The 20467-nt window shown below is 40.0% G+C and overlaps 1 protein-coding gene across 7 annotated transcripts in view; it reads right to left on the minus strand.

Annotated features, from left to right (window-relative positions):
- Positions 1-20467, minus strand: part of pcdh19 (protocadherin 19) — an 82918-nt gene that overhangs the window by 19216 nt on the left and 43235 nt on the right. For 4 of the 7 annotated variants that reach the window (XM_008420595.3, XM_008420594.3, XM_008420592.3 and 1 more), the window contains exon 4: positions 15163-15335. In XM_008420595.3, the coding sequence (XP_008418817.2) occupies positions 15163-15335 (173 nt within the window). Of the gene's footprint in view, positions 1-15162; positions 15347-20467 lie in introns of all 7 variants that reach the window. The other 3 variants (XM_081611710.1, XM_081611708.1, XM_081611709.1) reach the window with 1 other exon arrangement.

Raw genomic sequence — 20467 nt, forward strand, 5'->3', positions numbered from 1 at the left:
GGTGCTTATGGGAAAATTTAAAACAAAAACGTGTAACCTGATCTAATTGCTATTCCTTCTTCTCTAACATTTCTACTTACACTGATTATTACACTTCTCTCGGACTAACAAATCTAACACCATGTTAGCTGATTATTAGTCAGGCCATTTCCTCAAATAGCCACTCTGCATTTGGCTGCCTAATGAACCTGCTGCTTGTAGTTTGTCAAATGTAAAACATTATTTTAATAGAGTTGGTTTCCACGACACAATTGTCTTTTTTTTTTTTTTTATAGCCAGTCATATTTATAAGCAACTGAAGGGAAAGTGTGGCTGCTTTCTTTCTTCCAGTGTGCAGCAACAGGAGGGGGAGGGGCAGTACTGAATTAAACGAAATACAGGCACAACTTCAGTTTTTCAGAGTCTTTTCTCTGTAATTACAGATTGTTGTAGCACTGGAAGGCTACCACTAGATAGTTATTTATTATCTATCTACTCAGGTACAAAAAGAAAACAGGTGATCCCACTTTAAAAAAAAAAAAGTAATCAAATTAAGTTTATCCAAGTAAATATATTAAGTTGTCATATTAACACAAATGTAAATGAAGTAAATTTGACTAATTTAATTGAATGGCATGTAATAAATTAGCTATTTTTTGCTTTTTATGTTGGTGCTCCATTTTCTTCTCTCAATGTAGCCAATTGCATAAACAGGAATTTTGATTTATCCAAAGGAACCAGGCCTTATCCATTATTAAATTATTATTTTAAGATGTTTTGCTAGAAAATCAGGATTTTAATAGTTGAAGAAAAGTGAACAACTGCAGTGAGGGTTACTCTAACTACAGTCTTTAAGAGCTACTCTCCTGCAACTTTTAGATGCATCCCTGCTCCAACAAACCTGGATCAAATGGTTGAATTACTTCTTCTAGATGCCATGGAGTTTGGTCATGAGTTATTCATTTGATTCAGCTATGTTGGAGAAAAGTTGTGCCTAAAAACTGAAATCCTGGAGATTCCTGCTCTACACTGAACGAAGTCAACAAAGTTGGGAAACCGATTTGTCCTCATGAACCAAAATGATGCATCAGAGCTAAAAACACTCTTGTAAGTTCAGAAAGTTGCATTTACAGAAAGTTACAACATGCCAGAAAACATTTGTGGTTTTAACACTGAAACCTTTTTGAACCTCCGTATATCTTGATAAGAGCGACTGGTCCACATTTAGTCTGCATTAGTGAGCTACTTTAAGAGGTGAGTGACGACAGAAAACGATCCAGAAGGTCTTCACAGTGAAGGTCTGCTGAGAGACGAAATGCAGACGAGGTTTTAGGGTAAACTGCTGAGGAGGGAGATGGAAAAGGGCACAGGGGGGCGGGGAGGATCTGGATCCTGACATACCCCAGAAGGTCTTTTCTCTCTGTTACTGCACCCTCCGTCGCTCATCAATAGTTTATAATGTGGGTCACTGGCAGCCATAAGGTGCCTCCCACTCCTGAGGCCGACTCAAAATGCAGAATTACGGCACACTGAGCTCATCTCTGCAAGGTCATGTGGGGGACAGAGCGGGGAACACTGACACTAATTGGTGAATGAAAGATAGTAATGATAGAGGTGGTTTGGATGACTTCTCTTTAACCTCTGTTTAACTTCTGCAGACTACAAATCCAACAAGCACATTCTGCCATGCTTTAGATTTACAGTATGTCTAAGGAAGAGACGCCGGATTTAAACGGCCGTAAAACGTGGTGGGATAAATCACTCCCTCTGAATATACATGAGGAGAGGAAAATATGGAAATATTACATCTCTATGCCTGAGGTAGTAACCTTTTGTTGCCACAACTGAGGAGGACGACATAACTTTACATATTTCTGCTTCATAATCCATTTGAGTAATAATGTTGTCAGCAGATGCAAGGTGATGAGAGCTGCGATAGAAAAAAGGAAAACGGAGAAGACAAAGGAATTAGGGTAGACGGTGGAAATGAAAGAAGAAAAAAACAAGCAAAAGGAAATCCCAAATGGATATAAGACGAGGGAGTTAAAATATTTTTTCCCAGAGAAAGGAAGTAATAAGGGTTAAAAAAAAAAAAGACAGATACACTACATGCCGCAGCACTGGAGGCCCCCCTCCCCTCTTTCTTCCTTCCTTACCACAGCTGCAGTGATAAATGTCTCTTTGTATTCTGGACAGAGAACTGCAGGCTACAATGTACTTGTCAAAAGACAGCTGATTCCCCCCCCACCCCATTTAAACAGAGTATTTTTAATCTTTCCTTTCATAGGAATAGAGCAGGAGACGATAAAACAAATGCCCTGTGCCAAGACGCATAACGCCCAGAAAATCTCCCCCCATTCACTGCCTGTTTGTGTGCAGCTATGAATGCGCTCCCGCAGGTGTAGCATTGACTGGTGTAACTGCATACTATTTGTACTTTTCCCCCAAATTTTGCCGCGTCCTTAATCCCCGCTGTGCAGCCATAGTTCCACTATGACGGCCCCTAAACAGGCGTCAGTGCTACAGGTAATGGAGCTGATTATAGCTATCTGGGCTGTGGGCCAGCTGCCAGACTCTGTCCTGCCTGGAGGGAGCTCAGGCCGCCTGGTGTCTGATATCCTGGGATCCCTGTAATACAAGCCTTGCCTTGGCAGTCACTCTGCAACTATCTTGCCCACTTCAAGCTGCACACAGAGGTTCCTTGGAGGAAGTCTATGGGTATAGGATGTCCTCATCAAGTTGTTTACTCCACATTGTAGTAGTCTACAGTCCTACCATTTCATCAACAAGGCTGGAGAAGGGGATTCTTTGGTAAGGGAATGTTATTGGCTCAGAGTGATAATAGAGGACTGGGACCTGGAAGTGGTTTTAATAGGTCAATAAAAAATTATGTACACAGATTGCATTGCTGACATAAAAAAAACAATAGTTTTCTTTTTTTAGGTTATCAGGCGGTGATGCATTCTCCCCTGTTGTGCAGTAATTTTTCCAGTCAGCTCAATGGCAGCTCAACCAATAACACCTGAGGCTCATCGAGCCAAGTGGGACAGATCCGAACGCCGCGCAGCATGCTGCTTTAAACAGCAGCGCTTCATTTATGATCAGAACATCTTCATCAATCATCCTGGAACCGCAAAGAAAAAGACGTTACGATCCAAATGATCAACGAGTCACATCGAAACAGAGAGGAAGCAAACTGAAATCACCACGATCCAAATACCAGCATATGCAAGACCTAACCGTTTTGTAATTGTGTTATGAATAAATGATAAATGATGGCTCTATGTGTGTTTTAAATAAAGTGTTGTCCGAACATTTTAGCTGGGCAGAAAATATCAGATCTTACAAACAAGACAACAGAAAAACATGTGAAAATAGATTATTTCTTTACTTTCTTTCTGTATCAAAGATCTGCGCTGCTGTCTTTATTAATATCTTTACAAAAATATTAGACTCCATATAAATAGATACATTTTTGGTGAAAGAATCTTATGTTTTTAAAATATGTAACTCTGAAAACAAACAGAAATTTGAAAAAAACAAAAAAATTAACCATGTATCTCATGGCCTTAGTCCTGGGCAGCTTATTGAACATAGACAATTAAAAATATTATACTAAATACCTCTGTGTCTGGGGGTACGTGTGACATTTACTCTAGTTGTTACAATGTAATTTTACTTTAAATACTTTAAGAAAGTTTTAACCTAAAGAATTTGCTCATTGATTTACTGGTCTGTCCAGATAAGCATCAACCTCCCACATGGAGAGCGAATGAACAGATGGATAGTATTTGATTTTAAACTGAAGTCAAATTATGATCTTTGAACCTGATGTTCCAAAGCAAGACGTCATGTTTGGGTCATAAAATAGTCACTGCCATTTATATACAGAGCTGCTTTGGGGGATATAAAATTAAGCATGTTTTTAACCTGTATGTGTCTAAACTAATTGCCTTTTTCCCTGTTTTTCCCCAGTACATCACTTTTCTTGCTTCTTTGTCAATGCTAAATTACCATGGAGACAGGAGGGCTCATTCACCTAAATGTAAGTGGCATTTGCTGAAACAACATCCACTTGGTGCGACTGATGTTATCATTGTCCTTGGGAGAGCGTCTCTATAGATGCCTCGAGAAATGTGAAATTTCAACACACAGGAAAAAAACCACAGTGAATAACAACTTACAGCAGTTCCTTTGAAGAAACTTGTATTTTTTGCTGTTATGACAGGCATTTGTACAGCAGCCTACATGAACCTGTGGTGTGTTTGTAAATGAAGAATGGCAGTTCTGAGAGGATCCTTTGTTAACGCACGGTTGTATTAAATTTACAGCACATGATGATAAGATAGCCGCTCTGGGGGGTAAATTGGGTTCAGATTACGATCGCCTGTCAATGGCAGAATGCCCATTTTAGTCTGGTGGCAAAGATGCAACAGCATGGAAGCAGTAATTGAAAGAACCTTCAAGTAAATTAAATTTACCTTAAGGTAGATATATGATTATAGATTAGGAATATATTTGATTGTTTTATACATGTATATTATTTTCTGAAGAATTTACAATTTTCTGCATGCTTGCAAATATTGTTTGATATTTTTATAGTAGCAACACATCCCATTTCTGAGATACGCAACACTGTCCTTCCACAAGAAAAAGGACAGATGTGAAAAATGAAACGATTCCTGCTAATCTGGTTTCATGTACTAAATATTTGAAACTGTTTAAAAAATGTTGTTAGATATTCCAGTTCATGTTTCAATTGTCTATGCACTGTGGTTTTAATTGCTGTGTTATTCCAAAATAAGAAATGCTCCCTTTTTGTTTAATCACAAATCCAGATAAAAGATTCTTCATCTCAAACTGTGTTTTAAAAAAAATCTCTTAGGATAAAATCATCCAGTCTTCTTGGTTCTGAAGTATTTCAGATTTTAACTCGAGATGATTGTAGTTGAAACTAAAAAAAAAAACTAAGATATTTTGTTCTGAATCAAATTATTCTAGAAAAGGTTGATTCAGTTTGTATGCATTTCAAATTTTGAGCAAGTTTTGACAAAAGCCAGTCTGTTAAATAAATCCTTATTAGTTCAGCTTGAGAAGCTCTGACGTGTCGCTAACAGTTAGCCACTATTATTGTTTCAGCAACTTAAAAGATTTTTTTAGGACTTGCTCTACAGTACGTTATTTCAGATTTTATCACAGATAATTAAATGCAGTCTGGACCCAAGAAAAAAAACGATGAAATAGCTGTTTGCTAACATTAGCATTGCTGGCAGCTCATCTTTCTGACAGTTTGTTGAGAAATAACCTGAAACAGAGTTTTTTTATATATATATATATATATGAAATGAATATTTATAAAATAAAGTAGGGATGGATTTCTGACATGTTACAAAATGTGTGTTTTAAATCCCTGCTGGCTGGAAGCTTTGAAAGGGAGACCTTTATTGCTTCAGCTTGTGCAGAAGGATACGCTGCATTCAATAGTAAATACACAAAAGGTTGCATGGCCTCTGGACGATATAAATAATGTGTGCTAGAATTGCGCAGGGCAGGTTCCCTGTTTGGAAAATGCAAATGCGCACCAACAGGTGTCTTTCTCTGTAGGCATTGCTTTAATGTAACAAGGTACATTTGAAAGTGACACAACCCAAACCCACGAGGCGTTTGTGATTTCAGTACTAATGTTACTGCAGTCCTCGCTGCTTTGTTTTACCCCACAGTCATGGTTGCTCCTTGCTTTGAATTACAGTGGGAAGCGGCTTGTGTCCACGCTGCGACCTCAAAGAATTAAACACACAATGCAGTGCGGTTAGAAAAATGGCTGCTGCCTTAGTTCCTCAGACGAGAACAGAATCAATCAGGGCCACAAAAGGCAAGCAAACTGGAGACAACGCCGTAGCGCCGCTTCTTGAATTTCACTCTTCTCCTCCCTTCCTACCCGCAGCATTTCTTTATTCATCTTTCTCCCTGTGCCTCTCTCTTTTCCACTCCATTTCTGATTAACCTTTATAGACGCACACCTGCATGCACACAGAGGCTCCTCAGTGTGTTGTGTACGCACACTCTCAGATGGATTTAAAATGCAGGTACTCTCCCCTTCTCTCTTTAATACACACTCGGCCCCCATCAACTTCTGCGCATTACCTGCTCTTAATCTCCTTCCCTCTGTCTGGGATCACCCTGATCCCCCTGTTTTCCCATCTGCTGCTGATTGGGACCCAGCTTGGCAAGGTGTTCAACAAACAACCGCGATTCTCTTGGTTTCTGCGGAGATTATTAACACACCTAGCATGCCACAGCGTCATGAATAAGCAATGGAGATCCGGAGACCTATTTTCTGTCTGCCTCTGTGTTTCCTCCCTCTCTCCAAGTCTCTGTCTCTCACTCTCCCTCTCTCTCCCTCTCTCTCTCTTTTTTTTTTGCCCCGTCTCGTTGTGAACTGAATGCCAGGATTGTCTAAAAAATGAGCTGTCAGTGGAGGGCCTGCAACGAGATACATCAGGATCATTGTGAGCTCTAGAAAATAATGAACTATTCCCATTTCTCTCTCTGATATGTTCAATACGCTATCCATGACAAGTGCAAAGAGATAAGCAGTCCCCTCTTGAGCTGATTAAATACACTGAGTACATTCAGAAGAGCTTTGACAGCACGAGGGTTCAGCCGAAGTCATTATGGTATTATAACGTTACTATATGTTTTCCGTCTCGACTGGAAATGAAGACCTTTTGTGTGCGGCTTGCGTCTGTGCTCAGTTACAGACGCTATCCGGTGGTAGCAAATGTGTACAGACAATAAAAACAGAGCTGGTTAATAATGTCTGGTTTTCCAAAGAGATAAAAAAAAAACTGATCATTTCTGTATGCATTTAGGTTGTTGACACCATAAAAGGCCCCAGAATGACGGTGATCAACTTGCATTAGCTGGTAAACACCAAAGCGGCGACTTTACACTGATTTCAACATACATGGATTAGTATTTTCACCATTTTTAACCAGCTCATAAAATGACTGAAATGAAAATAACTTCAACCCCTTTTTAAATTAAAGAATTTTAAAAATATGTTGATATTGTTGCAGATTACCGTATTTTCCAGACTACAGAACGAACCTTACTATAAGCCGCATCTACAATGTTTTTTTTTTAACTGGAAACTTACATATATACGCCGCTGGTATCTCCGCCGCTCTTGGTTTTTCAGCAGCCCTGCGTCTCCAACGCCGAACCATGGATTCGTTCCCGCAGCGGCTCTAGTTCCTTCCTGTACCACCACATCGAAAGCCTTCAACTTAAAAGCTGCAGCATATGAACTTCTTCGTGTGGTTTCCATGATGAGAGGGTTTGAGTTTGAAAACATTTCTCCGTCGTGCCTGCTACTAGCATGTGCTTGTTCTAAATGAAAATTAGCTTTGGCTTCCAATGATTTACTTCCTGCTACAGAGCCCCCTGGTGGTTGAAGAAAAATCCACAGAAAAGCGCACCGGTTCAAAAGTATGGGAAAAGAGAAGAGGCTTATAGTCCGAAATATACAGTGTGTATATATATATATATGAGCATGTTTTCTGAGTGTGTCGTTGGTTTTTACTGTAATTATGCTGCTGCTGTCTTTGCCAGGTCTCCCTTGTAAAATAGATCTCTGATCTCAGTGGGACTAAACTGGTAACATAAAAGTTAAATAAAATAAAGACAGGCTTATGAAATGTTGCTTTCTTCTGTAAGATGAGGCGTTTAATGCCCAACATGTCTCAACTCATACCTACTAGAGAATGTTTTTAACTGTTTTGACAACCAAGGACTTAGAAGTACTTTCTTTTAATCTTTTAATCTAATTATAGTCTACTGCAGGAAAATGTTGCAATGGGACTCCAGTAAACTGAATTAGAGTTCTTTTAGTATGATCAGGGCACATACTCTCTCCCAATTCATAAAATTCAGCTGTCTTAATTCATAAAAGTTTGCTCCAAAATACAATAATATTTAACTGAATTAAATTACATGTGAGATTTGAACATTTAATGGGAATTTATCTCTAATTAATGGAAAAACTTGATTACAAAACCAACAAGCACACACTCTATAGTTTAATTTTCTAAATGTCCCCTCTTTGGGAAAATAAAGAATATTTCTATTAAATCCAGAGGTACAAAATTGTTTCTTTATGAAACAGAAATGGCAATATTAAGAAAGAACAATTGGACTGGCGAAGTTGTGAATTAACCTGCAGTTGCAAACATCTTCTTGCAAATTGCTCCATGTCTGATTATCCTAAAACTCATGCAGGGCTCATAAAACACAACTCAAAACTTTTTTGCTGGAGTCAAGCAGAAAACAAATAAACACCTTTGAATGAGTAATTTGATTTAAAATATGTAAAAATGAGGAGAAATCAATTGCAGTGGCCTCAAAATAACTCAGCTTATGCCTCAGGTGACGTCACCACATCCATGTGAGGGTGGAAATTAGTTTCTGAGGTATATGGATATTTAAACAAGTAACAGCAAACAAGGAAGATGAATAGAAAAACTGATCATGGCATATTGTTTTATAGTTGATGAACTGCATGTGAAGTGAGTTACAGAAAAGTCCAGGATGTATCTTTAAAGAAGAGCTGCTACAGGCGATGTTTGCAAAAAGACGTCAGGCAGCCAAAATATGCCACATTTGTTTTCACTTGTCTCCAATAACGTCATGAAAAAAGGAGAGTACTTTTTCAAACGATTCTTGGAAAAAATTGTCAGTATGCTTTTGAAAATATGGCAAAAACTAACCTGGAGGTTGTGAGCAATTTAGAAAGAAAAAAAAAAAACTTAAAGGAGAAATGAAAGCTGCGTTTGAACAGAAACATTTTTTTCTTTTCCAAATCGCTCAGTGGGAAGGAAAAAGAGCAGAAAAATCACATCTTTCCCTCTAGTCACATGATTCGTTTTTTACAAGGTGCAAAATCAATATCAGTCTGCTCTGTTTTATTATATTAGGTGTAATTTCAATATGACACAGCCAGGCACCTCACGGTGTAACAGAATTTCATTCACTGATAAGCACAATAAAAAAGATAAGCCCAGATGGACACGGCTTGAAATGACATTTTATTTCCTTCTCTTTTTTATCCTCACGTCTCCACAACTCGGAGGCAAAAATCTGCATGTCGGCTTGTTCATTACAGACTCCACTACACCTGCTAGCAAGCATGGAGTGTGTTTGCACTCTATCTACTTTAATGTTGCACCCAGCTCTTTGTCACTGTCAGCCATTTTACCTCCACCGGTTCCCACATTAAATTAGGCAAATCCAAATCAAAATGGATGGTCTCAGAGTGGAGTTCACTTGTTAATCTAATCATAAAGTATCACAATGCAACATGTGTCTTGTACAGCAGTTTTGATGCCTAATTCAATCAGATGTTGTTTGGGAATCAGTCACATCCTCTGGCAAATTCCCATTTACCTCATAGCAAGAGGAATGGAGAAAACAAAATCCCTCCTGCCTGTCAGGGATTTTGTTTCTTCTTCCCTTTTTATTTTCCCTCACTAAGTCTGCTTAGTAGACTCTCAGCTCATCTCTCAATCTCCGTCTCCCTCGCACACAGACTCTCTCCGCCTCCTGTAGTGTTGTCAGCACAGCCCCGTTCCTGTTGCCTTCCTGATTCTGACACCTGTCAGCATTTTTCGTTAGTAGATCAGAGAACTGCAAACTAGAAATGTTCCCGTGCCGAATTTAGGGCAAGTTCGTGGCAGAAACATGTGAGGTGCCTTTACTCTTCCTCTAATTCAACAGGGGGAAAGGGAAGTGCTTGACTGGCACAAAGTTTGGGAGATGTGGGTTGGAGGTGTTTGCAGTCTGAAGAAAGGAGAGAGAGAGAGAGAGAGAGAGAGAGAGAGAGAGAGAGAGAGAGAGAGAGAGAGAGAGAAGGTGGAAGGAGGGGGAGGAGGGGCTTAAATCAATTAGGAACAGTGAAACCCTGTGGATCTACTGATGGAAAAAGGGAATATGAGGAAATGTGCAGCCCACAAAGGGGGCTTCCATTCCTGGGCTTCAGCTTCAGGCACACACCCACAGGGAGCTAACAGATAGATGAGAGATATTCTCCAGAGGTGGAGGCCGAGGAATATGTCAGAAATAAAGGCGCCCGGTTCCCTGCTCTGGCTAATTGAGCAGTCCTGCATCCCCTTTGAGTGTAGCAGCCCAGGCAGGACTGAATCTACTTGATGAGCACTTATACAGTGACCTGGAAACAATACCAAAACCCAGGCTGCAAACGCTCTAAAACCAGAAAATGGCAACGCTGCAAACGGCGCGGCGCCCCCGCCTTTTCCACGCCTGCTGAGGTAAGTTGAGCGATTTAACAATACATGAATCTTAATCCTTGAAAACCATAGCTCATCCACATCCAAGAGGAATTACAATGTGAGCTACAACAATCAAAGAAAGTCGGAAAAAATAGATTAAGCTCCCTTTGTCAGCAGCCTCCTCAGAGCCGGCTCCCCTGACACTAATGGTTCCACAGAGCCGAAGCTAGCAGGTCCCCTATTTCAACAAAATCCCCCCTAACTTCACAGACATCCCTGTAAAGATAAAGAGGAATTCATTATATGTAGTTCTTCTCCTCAGTTTACAGCTACAGCGACTTCGTCCTTTTATTCAACTGGCAGATTTCATGCTAAAGATACCCTTCCGTTTATAGATTTTAAGAGATTTAAAATAATTTGGTCCTCAGATGCTTTCCAAATCTGATCCACAGGGTTGAGGGATGTTTAAGGTCAGTTCGCTGAAAGGAGCACACACTCCTCTTTAGGCAGGGATTCAACAAGGAGTTATTCACTCAGATATAAGTCGAAAATCTCTTCACAGGCACTTCACTGAACGTCACCTCGGTAAGCCGGGGGAGAAATAATGGACAGAGGACAGTCCAACCCACCAGGGACGCAACACCTTTATTGGACTGTCCCCCAGTGGGGTCACCCAGTGGGGTTGATGGACACCCTTAAAAATTTGCAGGTGCCTCTGTCTTTTCTAACACAGCATGTCTTCTAGGCAGACAATGCTTCCAGGGGAGGACCTGTCATGAGGAACAATTAGGCCAATCAGAAGTGATGATTTTTGATTTTAGAAATCTTATACCTAGTAGCTTAGACTTCCTCTTCAGCATCTGAGACACAAAATTATGGGTGCACCGATTCCAGTTTTGGCTGATACCAAAGCTTTTTGTCTGAAATATTGCTCAATATACCAAGAAAGTTGCTGGTGGTCATGTCTGGTGGGCCAGACCATGTAAAAATCGGCCGATCACCGATCTCCCAAAATTAAGGAAGTAGCTGTGCATGAAAAGCATAAAAAGTATTTGTTTTTCATTACTATTTTGAGACACTAATGCCCAAAGTTGCTCTTTTTTCTGAATCACAAAATTCAACCAGTGGCACAAAAGAGCAAAATTCAGCAATTTAGTTCACTCTACTTTATCTATTTATTTACATTAACCAGATTTCTATTTTCCTTCATGATGCAAGTGTCTGAATGTTTGTCAAATAGTAGCAAGATCACAAATAGGTCAAAGTTTAGGAGAGATACAGCAATGTAAAATCATGGACACCAAATTTTAAGGTGGAGTATGTATAGTAAATGCTAACTGGCTAATTCCTGGTTTATAGCTACTGTTTTTAAGTTCGCGCTTTAGCTATTAAAATCCCCGAACTCCACTAGGCTTCTGATTTTGTTGTGCTCACCCCAATATTATTAGTGGCCCTCATCTGGACACCCCTTAAAACATTTCCTGGAGACGCCCTTAATTCTTGATCAGAGAGGAGGGAAAAATGCATTGTGTTGTGGCTAGTTAGCGCTCAATGCTGTCACACAATCAGATTCCCACATGAAGGTCAGCAGAATGAAGGGAAGGCCGGGTCTTTGTCTAAAGGTAGCGGCTTGTCTCCTGGGCAAACAAAGCCTTTGCATGGCACTGGGAATGGTAAACATTTGCATGGTGAAAAGCCCCAGAGTTTAACCCTTCCTCCCTTTCCTCTTACAACTTCCTTTTATCAACACAAGAGAAAAGAACAATAAAAATCAAATACAGACACACAAAAAGTAGGTGCTGCTATCCTTAGCTAGCGTGCTGCTGTAGTCCTTTGGCAATCGCAGTCTCTCAACTTGTTTTCTGCTTTAGCTGGCAGGAGACGCACAGCACACTACACAGCAGATTTACTCCCAGAAGACACCTAAACAGCGGGGCGTTTAGCTGAGATGCCGCTTTGTTTTCTAAAATCTCCCCCTATTCACACAACAAGAAAAGTGTCCGTTTTTTTTTTTTTTTTGGTCAATTAAAACAGACAATCTCAAAGTAAAACGCGCATCAGCACATAATGTGTAGCCACTGTACCTCTCGTCTTCCATAAACCTCAAAGGTTGTTTTTCCGCCTTCATGCTCGAGTCGGTTCGTATGGAGGGGTAAAACAAGCAGCAGGGAAACGACAGAGCTGCGGCGTTCTCCCGAGGAGCTCCGGAGATATTCTGATCATGTGAAACTCGCATAAACCGGGAGAGACGGATTCAACTGTGCATCATGTGCCCATCACTGTCAGCCTTCTCTGCCCTTTAACTGTGTAATTAGACCATTGAGATGGAAACAGGGGACAATTTCATCCACCATGTCATTACATTTCTGCATGTCATCTTTGGGCAAATCATTTAACAACTATGAACAGCCCCACTGGTGTGACCACTGTAGCAGACTGACATCCAAAACAATGGGGAAAAGAAAGATCCGAGTCAGTCATTAGCTTCCTGACAGTCTTTACAGAGCTCCTCTGTATCTCTGGTATCGCAGTTTTAGACATTTCTTGGCTTAAATTTCCATAATTCCCAGTCAATCCATTAAGATCCAGCAAAAACAAGAGAATGAAGGAATGGACAGAGAGAAAGGTGGATTCATCAGTGGGCGAATACTGGATAATGGATGGACAGACTGACAGACAGGTAGATGGTGAGAAGATTGATATGGACAGATGGTGGGGTGTGGAGGATGGACAGATAGTATGAGTATGTTTTTCTTTTGTAAAGTTTGATGTGTCACCAAAAAAAATCTCCCTAACCAGCTTTGAATTGTATAGAAAGACAAACAGGCGGATAGATGGATGAATGGATGGACAGACAGTTGAAAGGACGACTGGACGGATGAAATAATTGTTAAACTGATTAAAAGAGATGCTCTAGGATGGACGGATAGATGGATGCAACTTTTGAACAATGGGTCCAGGAATTAAAGAATCAATTTCTCCAGCCTTATCTATGCCAGAAAAAATAAATCTAATTCCACATTTTTCCATAATTTTCCGCAGCGTGGAGGAACCTCGCCTTTACCAAACAGAAACGCTGGGGGAAAAGTGACTCTGCGGCGAGTGGAGATGAAAGAGGAAGAAAAGAAAAAGCCAATAAGAAGCAAACACATTGTAATTCCACACAGATACTCTGTTATCATCTATTTTACTCTGGTCAAAAGAATGGACAGCACTGTGAAATAGCCTCTTGTTCTGTTTACCGGCAGTGTTGTGCTGCATTAGACATTCAGGAGACACGCTTCCATTTTGCTGAAACAGATACAATCATCGGTGGTGTTAATGAAAAACGCACCGCCTCAGAGAGCTCTCCCCCTTGTAATATTCTTCATGTACATCATTTCTAATTGTCTCCAATAATGAGATCCCACTACCAGAAGACCTGTCAGTGTGCATTCTTTGGAGGCATGAGGAGTTTTATTTTTTTATTTTTCGCAGGTTGTGAAGTAATTACAGCTGGCAACCACTAGACAGTCAATTCACTTTTCTGCGCCTATTAAAGGCCGACGCTGCCGGGCGAACACCCGGGACAATTCGGTTCTAATGGTCACCATTCGCTCTGACCCCGCACACCTGCATCTGCATTTCTCAGCCAAAAAACAAAAGCATCAACAGTAAAAAACCGAGAGCTGCCGGCCAGAAAGACAGATGCATTTGTATCGCTCAATTCTCGATGAACATAAAATGAAGGTTGCATGATGTTATTGTTCCCCCGTCAAACGACATAAACAGAAAAACTGCTCCAAGTGAAGCATCTGGTTGGGTAAATACGCCAAGATGAGCCTGCAGACATCTTTTACTGCATTTCAAGCCACACCCACAAACTTAACACTGGTAAAAATAGATGGCTAAATAATTCAGATAAATCACGTCGTGTTCATTCTTGAACATGATGCATATTTTTAAGGCAGGATTCCTTCCCGCCTGTCTTTGGCTCGTAAAAACCTCCTGCCTTACGTGAACTAAAGAAGCAAGAGAATGAATTAGTGAGTGACTAGACAGTGTTTTCTAGGGCATTGTTGGTGTGAAATGAGTCAAAATTATTTTGATGTCAAACAGGAAGAGAAACCTTGCACACGCTGAAGGAACCGGAGCAAATGTGACATGCGGGAATTCCTCCACAAACGCTTTTCATTCAAACTCTAATTACGAGCTAAACTGCTAATTTTCAGATCATCTCCAATTGTTGGACCATTTTCACACGTGTTGGCGAGCCGCAGCACCTGTGTGTGCAGTTTCCTTTGAGCTCATAAAAACCCCCGGCAGCATCCTGAAGCAGCTTCATCCTGCTATTCTCCTCTCGCTGACCCCCGCTCTCTTCCTCGGTCTGAACCAACACGACCTTGTCACCTGACCCCTGCCGGCGGAGTAAATGTTTCTTTTCTAAAACAGCCGATCAGAAATGAAACATCAACATTAATTCCCTGCTAAACGCTCACACTGAATAATGGATGTGGACACAAGCGAAGATATGTAGATTTCCACCTTCTGCTCTAATTGCTGCCATTCAAACACATCTGAAGTCGCCCTCGCTTTGAGAGCCGGCTTGGCTGCTATCGGTCAATGAAGTTGCCTAAGCTGAAATCAAAGGGTGGCCTTATCTGTCAGAGATCCCTCACATTAGCTGAGAGCAGGACATCAAAGACAAAAAAAGGGGGGGGATGTTATTTATGCACATCTGATACCTGCGGTGGACATAATGGATCTTTAAAGATGTCCTGGTTGAGTAAAAACGGACTCAAGCACACACAAACACACAAATCCATTTTGGGCCCCATCTTGAAAGTGGAAACAGCGTCCTCCAAACCTCTTAACGCGCTCAGCCTGCACACATAACAACAGGCGAGTACTTCCTTACCTTGGTCTGGCAGCTGGCAAACATTGGGGGGGACGGTCATGTTCAGCATGTCATTGACAGCAGTGTCAACATAGTGTCCTCTCTGGACGTCATGTTCGCTGTCGGTCTGGTCGCTCTCCTCGTGGCCGCTGTCCTTCAGGCTGTTGCCCTCCAGGTCCTTGAACGTTGATGTGCTACATGGGGGCCAGGAGGGAGAAAAGGGAAATGTTGATTAACTGTCACATCACCTTTTCTAACACGGTGTTCATTGTCACTTGGTCCCTGATGGATTTTGACTAGCTGCCTGTCTTTTAATCTTCTTTCCCCCCCCACAAACAGAACATAGAGAAACTGGCTGGCCTGTTTTTGGAAACTCCACTCTCCAATCTTTTTGTAACCAGTGAACACACCATATTTAAACTCTCTTTGGTATGGAAGTTGTTACTGCAGGAAGACGACTCAATGTTTTTGAGTTTTGGCTTTTTTTTTTTTTCTTTAGTTTTTCAGGTTCTTAAGATGTTTTGAGCAATTAACAGCAAATTAAATGGACCCGGAGCTGATTTTAGCAGAAAACAGAAGGTTTTAACATGTTCTGGGCTGGAAACACTCTTGGATTTTGAGGCTGTTGTTGAGTGAAAACTCATGAAAAAGGTTTCGTACTTTCAGTATTAGTGAGGCGTTTAAGAAAGAAGTCAGAGGAGGAACAGAGAAGGAAGAAGCCTTTTAAAAGGAAATTGTATTTTGTACCTGTTGAAACTTGTTTACAGGTTATTCAGGTGTTGAAAAAGCAAGAAAGAATACAACTTTAAACAGATACCAGGAAGATTTTCTTTGAGCTTTCAACCTATTTCTATTTTATAACATATGGGATTTAAAATTGTGGAAATTTCTAGCTAAAGGTAATTGATTCTATTCATTAGGAAACGCAGAGAAAATACTGAGAATATTGGACTAATCGGTAATGAGTTGATAGTTATTTTGATACATCATTTTGTGTTTTTGTAGTTTTTTATTCATCTGCTGCAGGATATTTTGTGTCAACCAGTTTGAGACCTCAAAGAGAAGATTTCATTTAAGTATTTTTTTTTATAATTGACTCAAACCTACTGTCATTTTAATATGATAAAGAATTAAGTTATTTGTAAGATTTGGATAGTTTATTGCTATTTATCTCTAAAATATGTTACCACAAAGAGGATGAAGCTAATATCTAGGTGCATGGAAGCAGGAAAGAAAGAAATATTAAGGCACAGATATGAAATGGAGTCAAAGTGACAAAGGGAAAATCTGAGCTGGAGTAATCACTAACATCGAACACTAAAGACAATTTAAAATGTATTTATCTTTTCTAAAAAAAATTTAGACTGTAAAACCTTGTTTTACAATAAATTACCAATTCCTCCCCTGATAAAAAATACTAGTGATTTCTTTCCTGAAAGCTAGAAATAAGTATTTTGAGCCTTTTAAAGAGAAATATTAATCTGTTCAAATCTATCATCAGTTCAAAGTATCATAGTTACTGGAGGGAAGCATTCGCCTACAAATCTCTGATTGCTGTGTCCATAAACACACAACATTTCCAGGGATTCAAACCTAAATAATAGTAATTTATTTTAGAATAAGTGGCCGTTAAGCACTACTCCTTTGAAAAGAAAAAAAGTCTATGTCTGGCTTCTGTTTGCAGTTTCCACAAGATAAGAAGGAGGTGCAAATCTTTTGAGAGCTTTTATGGATTAAGCACATATTTCTGAACATCACAAAGCAAGTATGCGGTGATTCAGACGGGGACATTGTGGATGGATGCGCCGCCTTCAAGGACATTTCAACGAACAAACAGGAGGCACTCGCTCACTACAATCAAACAAATACTGCAGTAATCAGGAATTCCTGGAAGGGAGACGGATGAAGAAAGGCGCTGGAAGCATACAAACGGAGCATCTGTCTTGTTTGGGGCTCACAGTCAATAAAGATGGTGGGGTGTGGGGGCCACAATCAACAGCTGCACAGTAACAGCGTGATTTCCCCTCGTTTGATTCCCTTCCCACTGGAACAAATCCTACTTTACAAACAACACTAAACTGGAATGAACACGTTTCTTGCACGGGAGAGAAAATAAGACGCCTTGGTTTGTGAGGAGGGGGGGAAAAAGAAATCGGCGTAAACAAAAAGGAACGGTAAAGTAAAAGGTGGAACAGGAGGAAGTGAAGGACAGTACAAGGTAGAGCTGCATTCCTCGGCCCAAGCTGGGAGAGAGGACCGCAGCGGAGGTAATGCCGGCTCTGATGTTATCACTGTAATTGCACCTGTCCCAGACCATAGGCTCCCCGGCTCCTGAGGGGATTTCTTTGTAGTATCCTGCAGAGGCCCACACTTGAATGCTCTTTGTTTATATTAATGCAAGGAATCTTTTTTTTTTTTTTTGAAAGCGGGAGGGAGGAAGTATGGAGGGGGAATTACCTTAATGGGTTTTCCAAAGGACGGCACGGCCTCAAACAAAAGAAAGGCTTGATTGTTTTACCGCAGGTAAAAAACCAAGAGCTGCAGCAGGAACAGTTAGAAACCCTCCGGAGGCTGCGAGGAATTTCACTTTGACCCCCTTCAAAACCGTGACGCTGAATTCCTGCAGCCCTATCAAGTGTCCCGCATCAAGTGGGCTGAGCAACAATGCACAAAGAAAACATTTATTCTTTGATTCTTCACGCAAGGAGACCTGAAGTGTGTATTATTCATAAAAGTGTTGCCTTGAACACCTCCAGAGAAAACCTTTAAATAGTGTTGAGATGCTGCTTTAGTCTTTGTGAGAGTCTGGACTCTGAAAAAGTTAGAATGTGGAAGAATTTGGTACTTTGTGGATTTAATCTAATAAATCTTAGATTTGTTTTTAACAAAGTGTCTCATAAACAGGTTTCCTACACAATACACAACACATAAGGCTTTGTTTCCTGTGCATTGTTTCCTTCTTTGTTATCCTCTCTTCTCTCCTTCCTTCATTCCTTTTATAATTTTTTCCTTCTGTCCTTCCTTTCCTTGCTCCCATCCCCTTTGTTTCCTTCCTTCCCTTCTTTCCTTACATGTATCCTCTTCTTTCCATTTCTTCTTTTTTACACCTATCCCATTTTTTCCTTCCTTCTTTCTTTCCTTTCTTCCCTTACTTGTATCCTCTTTGTTTCCTTCCTTGTACCCTTATTTCCTTCATTTCTGTCTTCCTAAAATCCTTATTTCTTTGTATCCTATATTTTCTCTTTCCGTCTGATTTTCTGAATACTTACAGTCTGCTCACTGTGGAAATATCTATCAAATATTCATGGTGGATTTACCATTACTATTTTACATTTTAAAAATCAATGTTAAGGACTGAGATCCTCTGGAAAGTTGAGTCTGGAAAAGTCTGCAATCTGAACATGAAGGAGAAAAGCAGGAACTACAATCGGGTCGGTGCCTCTGCCTGTCTCCCTCAGTGCGATGCGGCCCGCTCGGTCGAGACCCAGCTCTCCCTCCATCTGGGAGAGACCTGAGGGCAGCACTAATCATTAATAATTACGACGCTCAAAGTACTTAAATTATCAAACAGCAGAACAAGCCTTACTTTGATTTTTTTTTTTTTTTTTTTTTTGTCCACGTAATTAGTGGAAGCTGCAAAGAGAACATGTTCAGAGCCGAATTATCTCCAAGGCGTAGAGAGGGCGAACGCTGGTCTGTATCTCCCAGTCAAGATCCTCGGCAGAGCAAGATGTGAATTTATAAGAGATTTTTGGAAACGATATGTGCCAAATCTGACATGCTTTGAGAAATAAATCTAAAGCTGTGTGTGTTTGAGGTCAAACACTTTACAGTAGATTTCTAAAACACAGGGAGACTGGCCAGAAACGCCATGAAATATCGAGTTAGAGCAAAAACAACAACATTGTTAGTCATATAATAATGATGAAATGTAGTGTGAAATATCACTTTAGTTCACATAGCATAAAAAACCTAATTAATCTCATTAAATGTACGTTATTTCTCATTTGAACTGTTGAAATTGTACACGTTAATACCATAAATAGATGATTTTTCTAAGCTTATATAATAACGTGTTAACTAAGCTGAATTTTGGGGAGGAAATTTTCATTTTAATTACTTGGAAATAAATAAAATGGGTTTCCTATGCCTCTGGGATTAGGCAGCTTATTGAAGGCAGACTCTGCAGGGTTCCTACAAATTTTTCATGCTAAATTTAAACATTACTCCAGACTCAACTTTCCAGTCCTTTGTAGTCATTTTACATAATAAATAAAACTAAAACCTTCGCGATGAATTCATAGCAGATGTGTGTACAGTGGGCAGGGCTTGCATATGGGCAAAAAAAAGGAAGAAAAACTGTAAGACAGAATGTAAAAAAACTGGAGAATAAAAAAATATAAGAAAGAAAAATGGAGGCTGGTCACAAGAAACGGTGCAAGAGAAGAAGGGACCAAAAGAAGGGCAGAAACCAGGAAAGGAGAAAGGACACAATGTAGGAACGACAGACAAAATCAAGGTGGAACAAAATAAAGTAAAAAATAGAAAGAGGAACACAAGTAAGAAATGGAGAAAGAACATAAACGAGGGACAAAAAGAAAGAAAGAGTTGAAATAAAAAACAGAAGGAAGATTCAGAAACAAGAAATAAGAAAGAACACAGCATGTTTATGTTTCTGCTTTTATCCAAACAAACCTGCTACTGAATATGTAACAATGCAGTTAAAGTCAGAGCTAATAATGAGCAATTTACAAGGAATCCTCTAATTTAACAATGTAGAAAAACAGTGTACGCTCAAAGCGAAATGCAGAAATGTTGTAATTTTTAACCAGTTTTTTTACTTGTTCATACTTATCCAGTCCTGGAAAACATTGAAATCAAGTACCCTGGTTTTCCAGGCTGCATAGGAACCCTGACAGTTCAGGTTTTACCTAAAATGTTTTCATTTTACAGTTTCCTGTTGCAGTGTTTGTATTTCTGTAACATTGCGTTCAAACGCTTTTTATCTATTGAGGAATAAGAAGTAATTAAGGTGATCAACTTCATCTTAAATGTTAAAGGTTAAGTTTAGGAATAAAGTGCTGTTTCTTGTGCTTGTAAGCTGGAAACAAATGTAGTAAAATGAGTTAATTCCTCACATCTTGTTGTGGGTTTTTTGATTATAAGAGCAGATTTGGACTTTCCTGCAGTAAACCATGAGCGGATGTAAAATTACCCACATGTCCTGTTGATAAGTAAAATCAGAGAGGTGGAATAAGCTTATTCTAAAACATGAAACTATCTTTCTTTTTTAAACATTTGTTTCCACTAAATGCTTCACAGAGTA

The sequence above is a fragment of the Poecilia reticulata genome, chromosome 10 (assembly GCF_904066995.2).
Source record: "Poecilia reticulata chromosome 10, P_reticulata-male-v2, whole genome shotgun sequence".
NCBI lineage: Eukaryota > Metazoa > Chordata > Actinopteri > Cyprinodontiformes > Poeciliidae > Poecilia > Poecilia reticulata.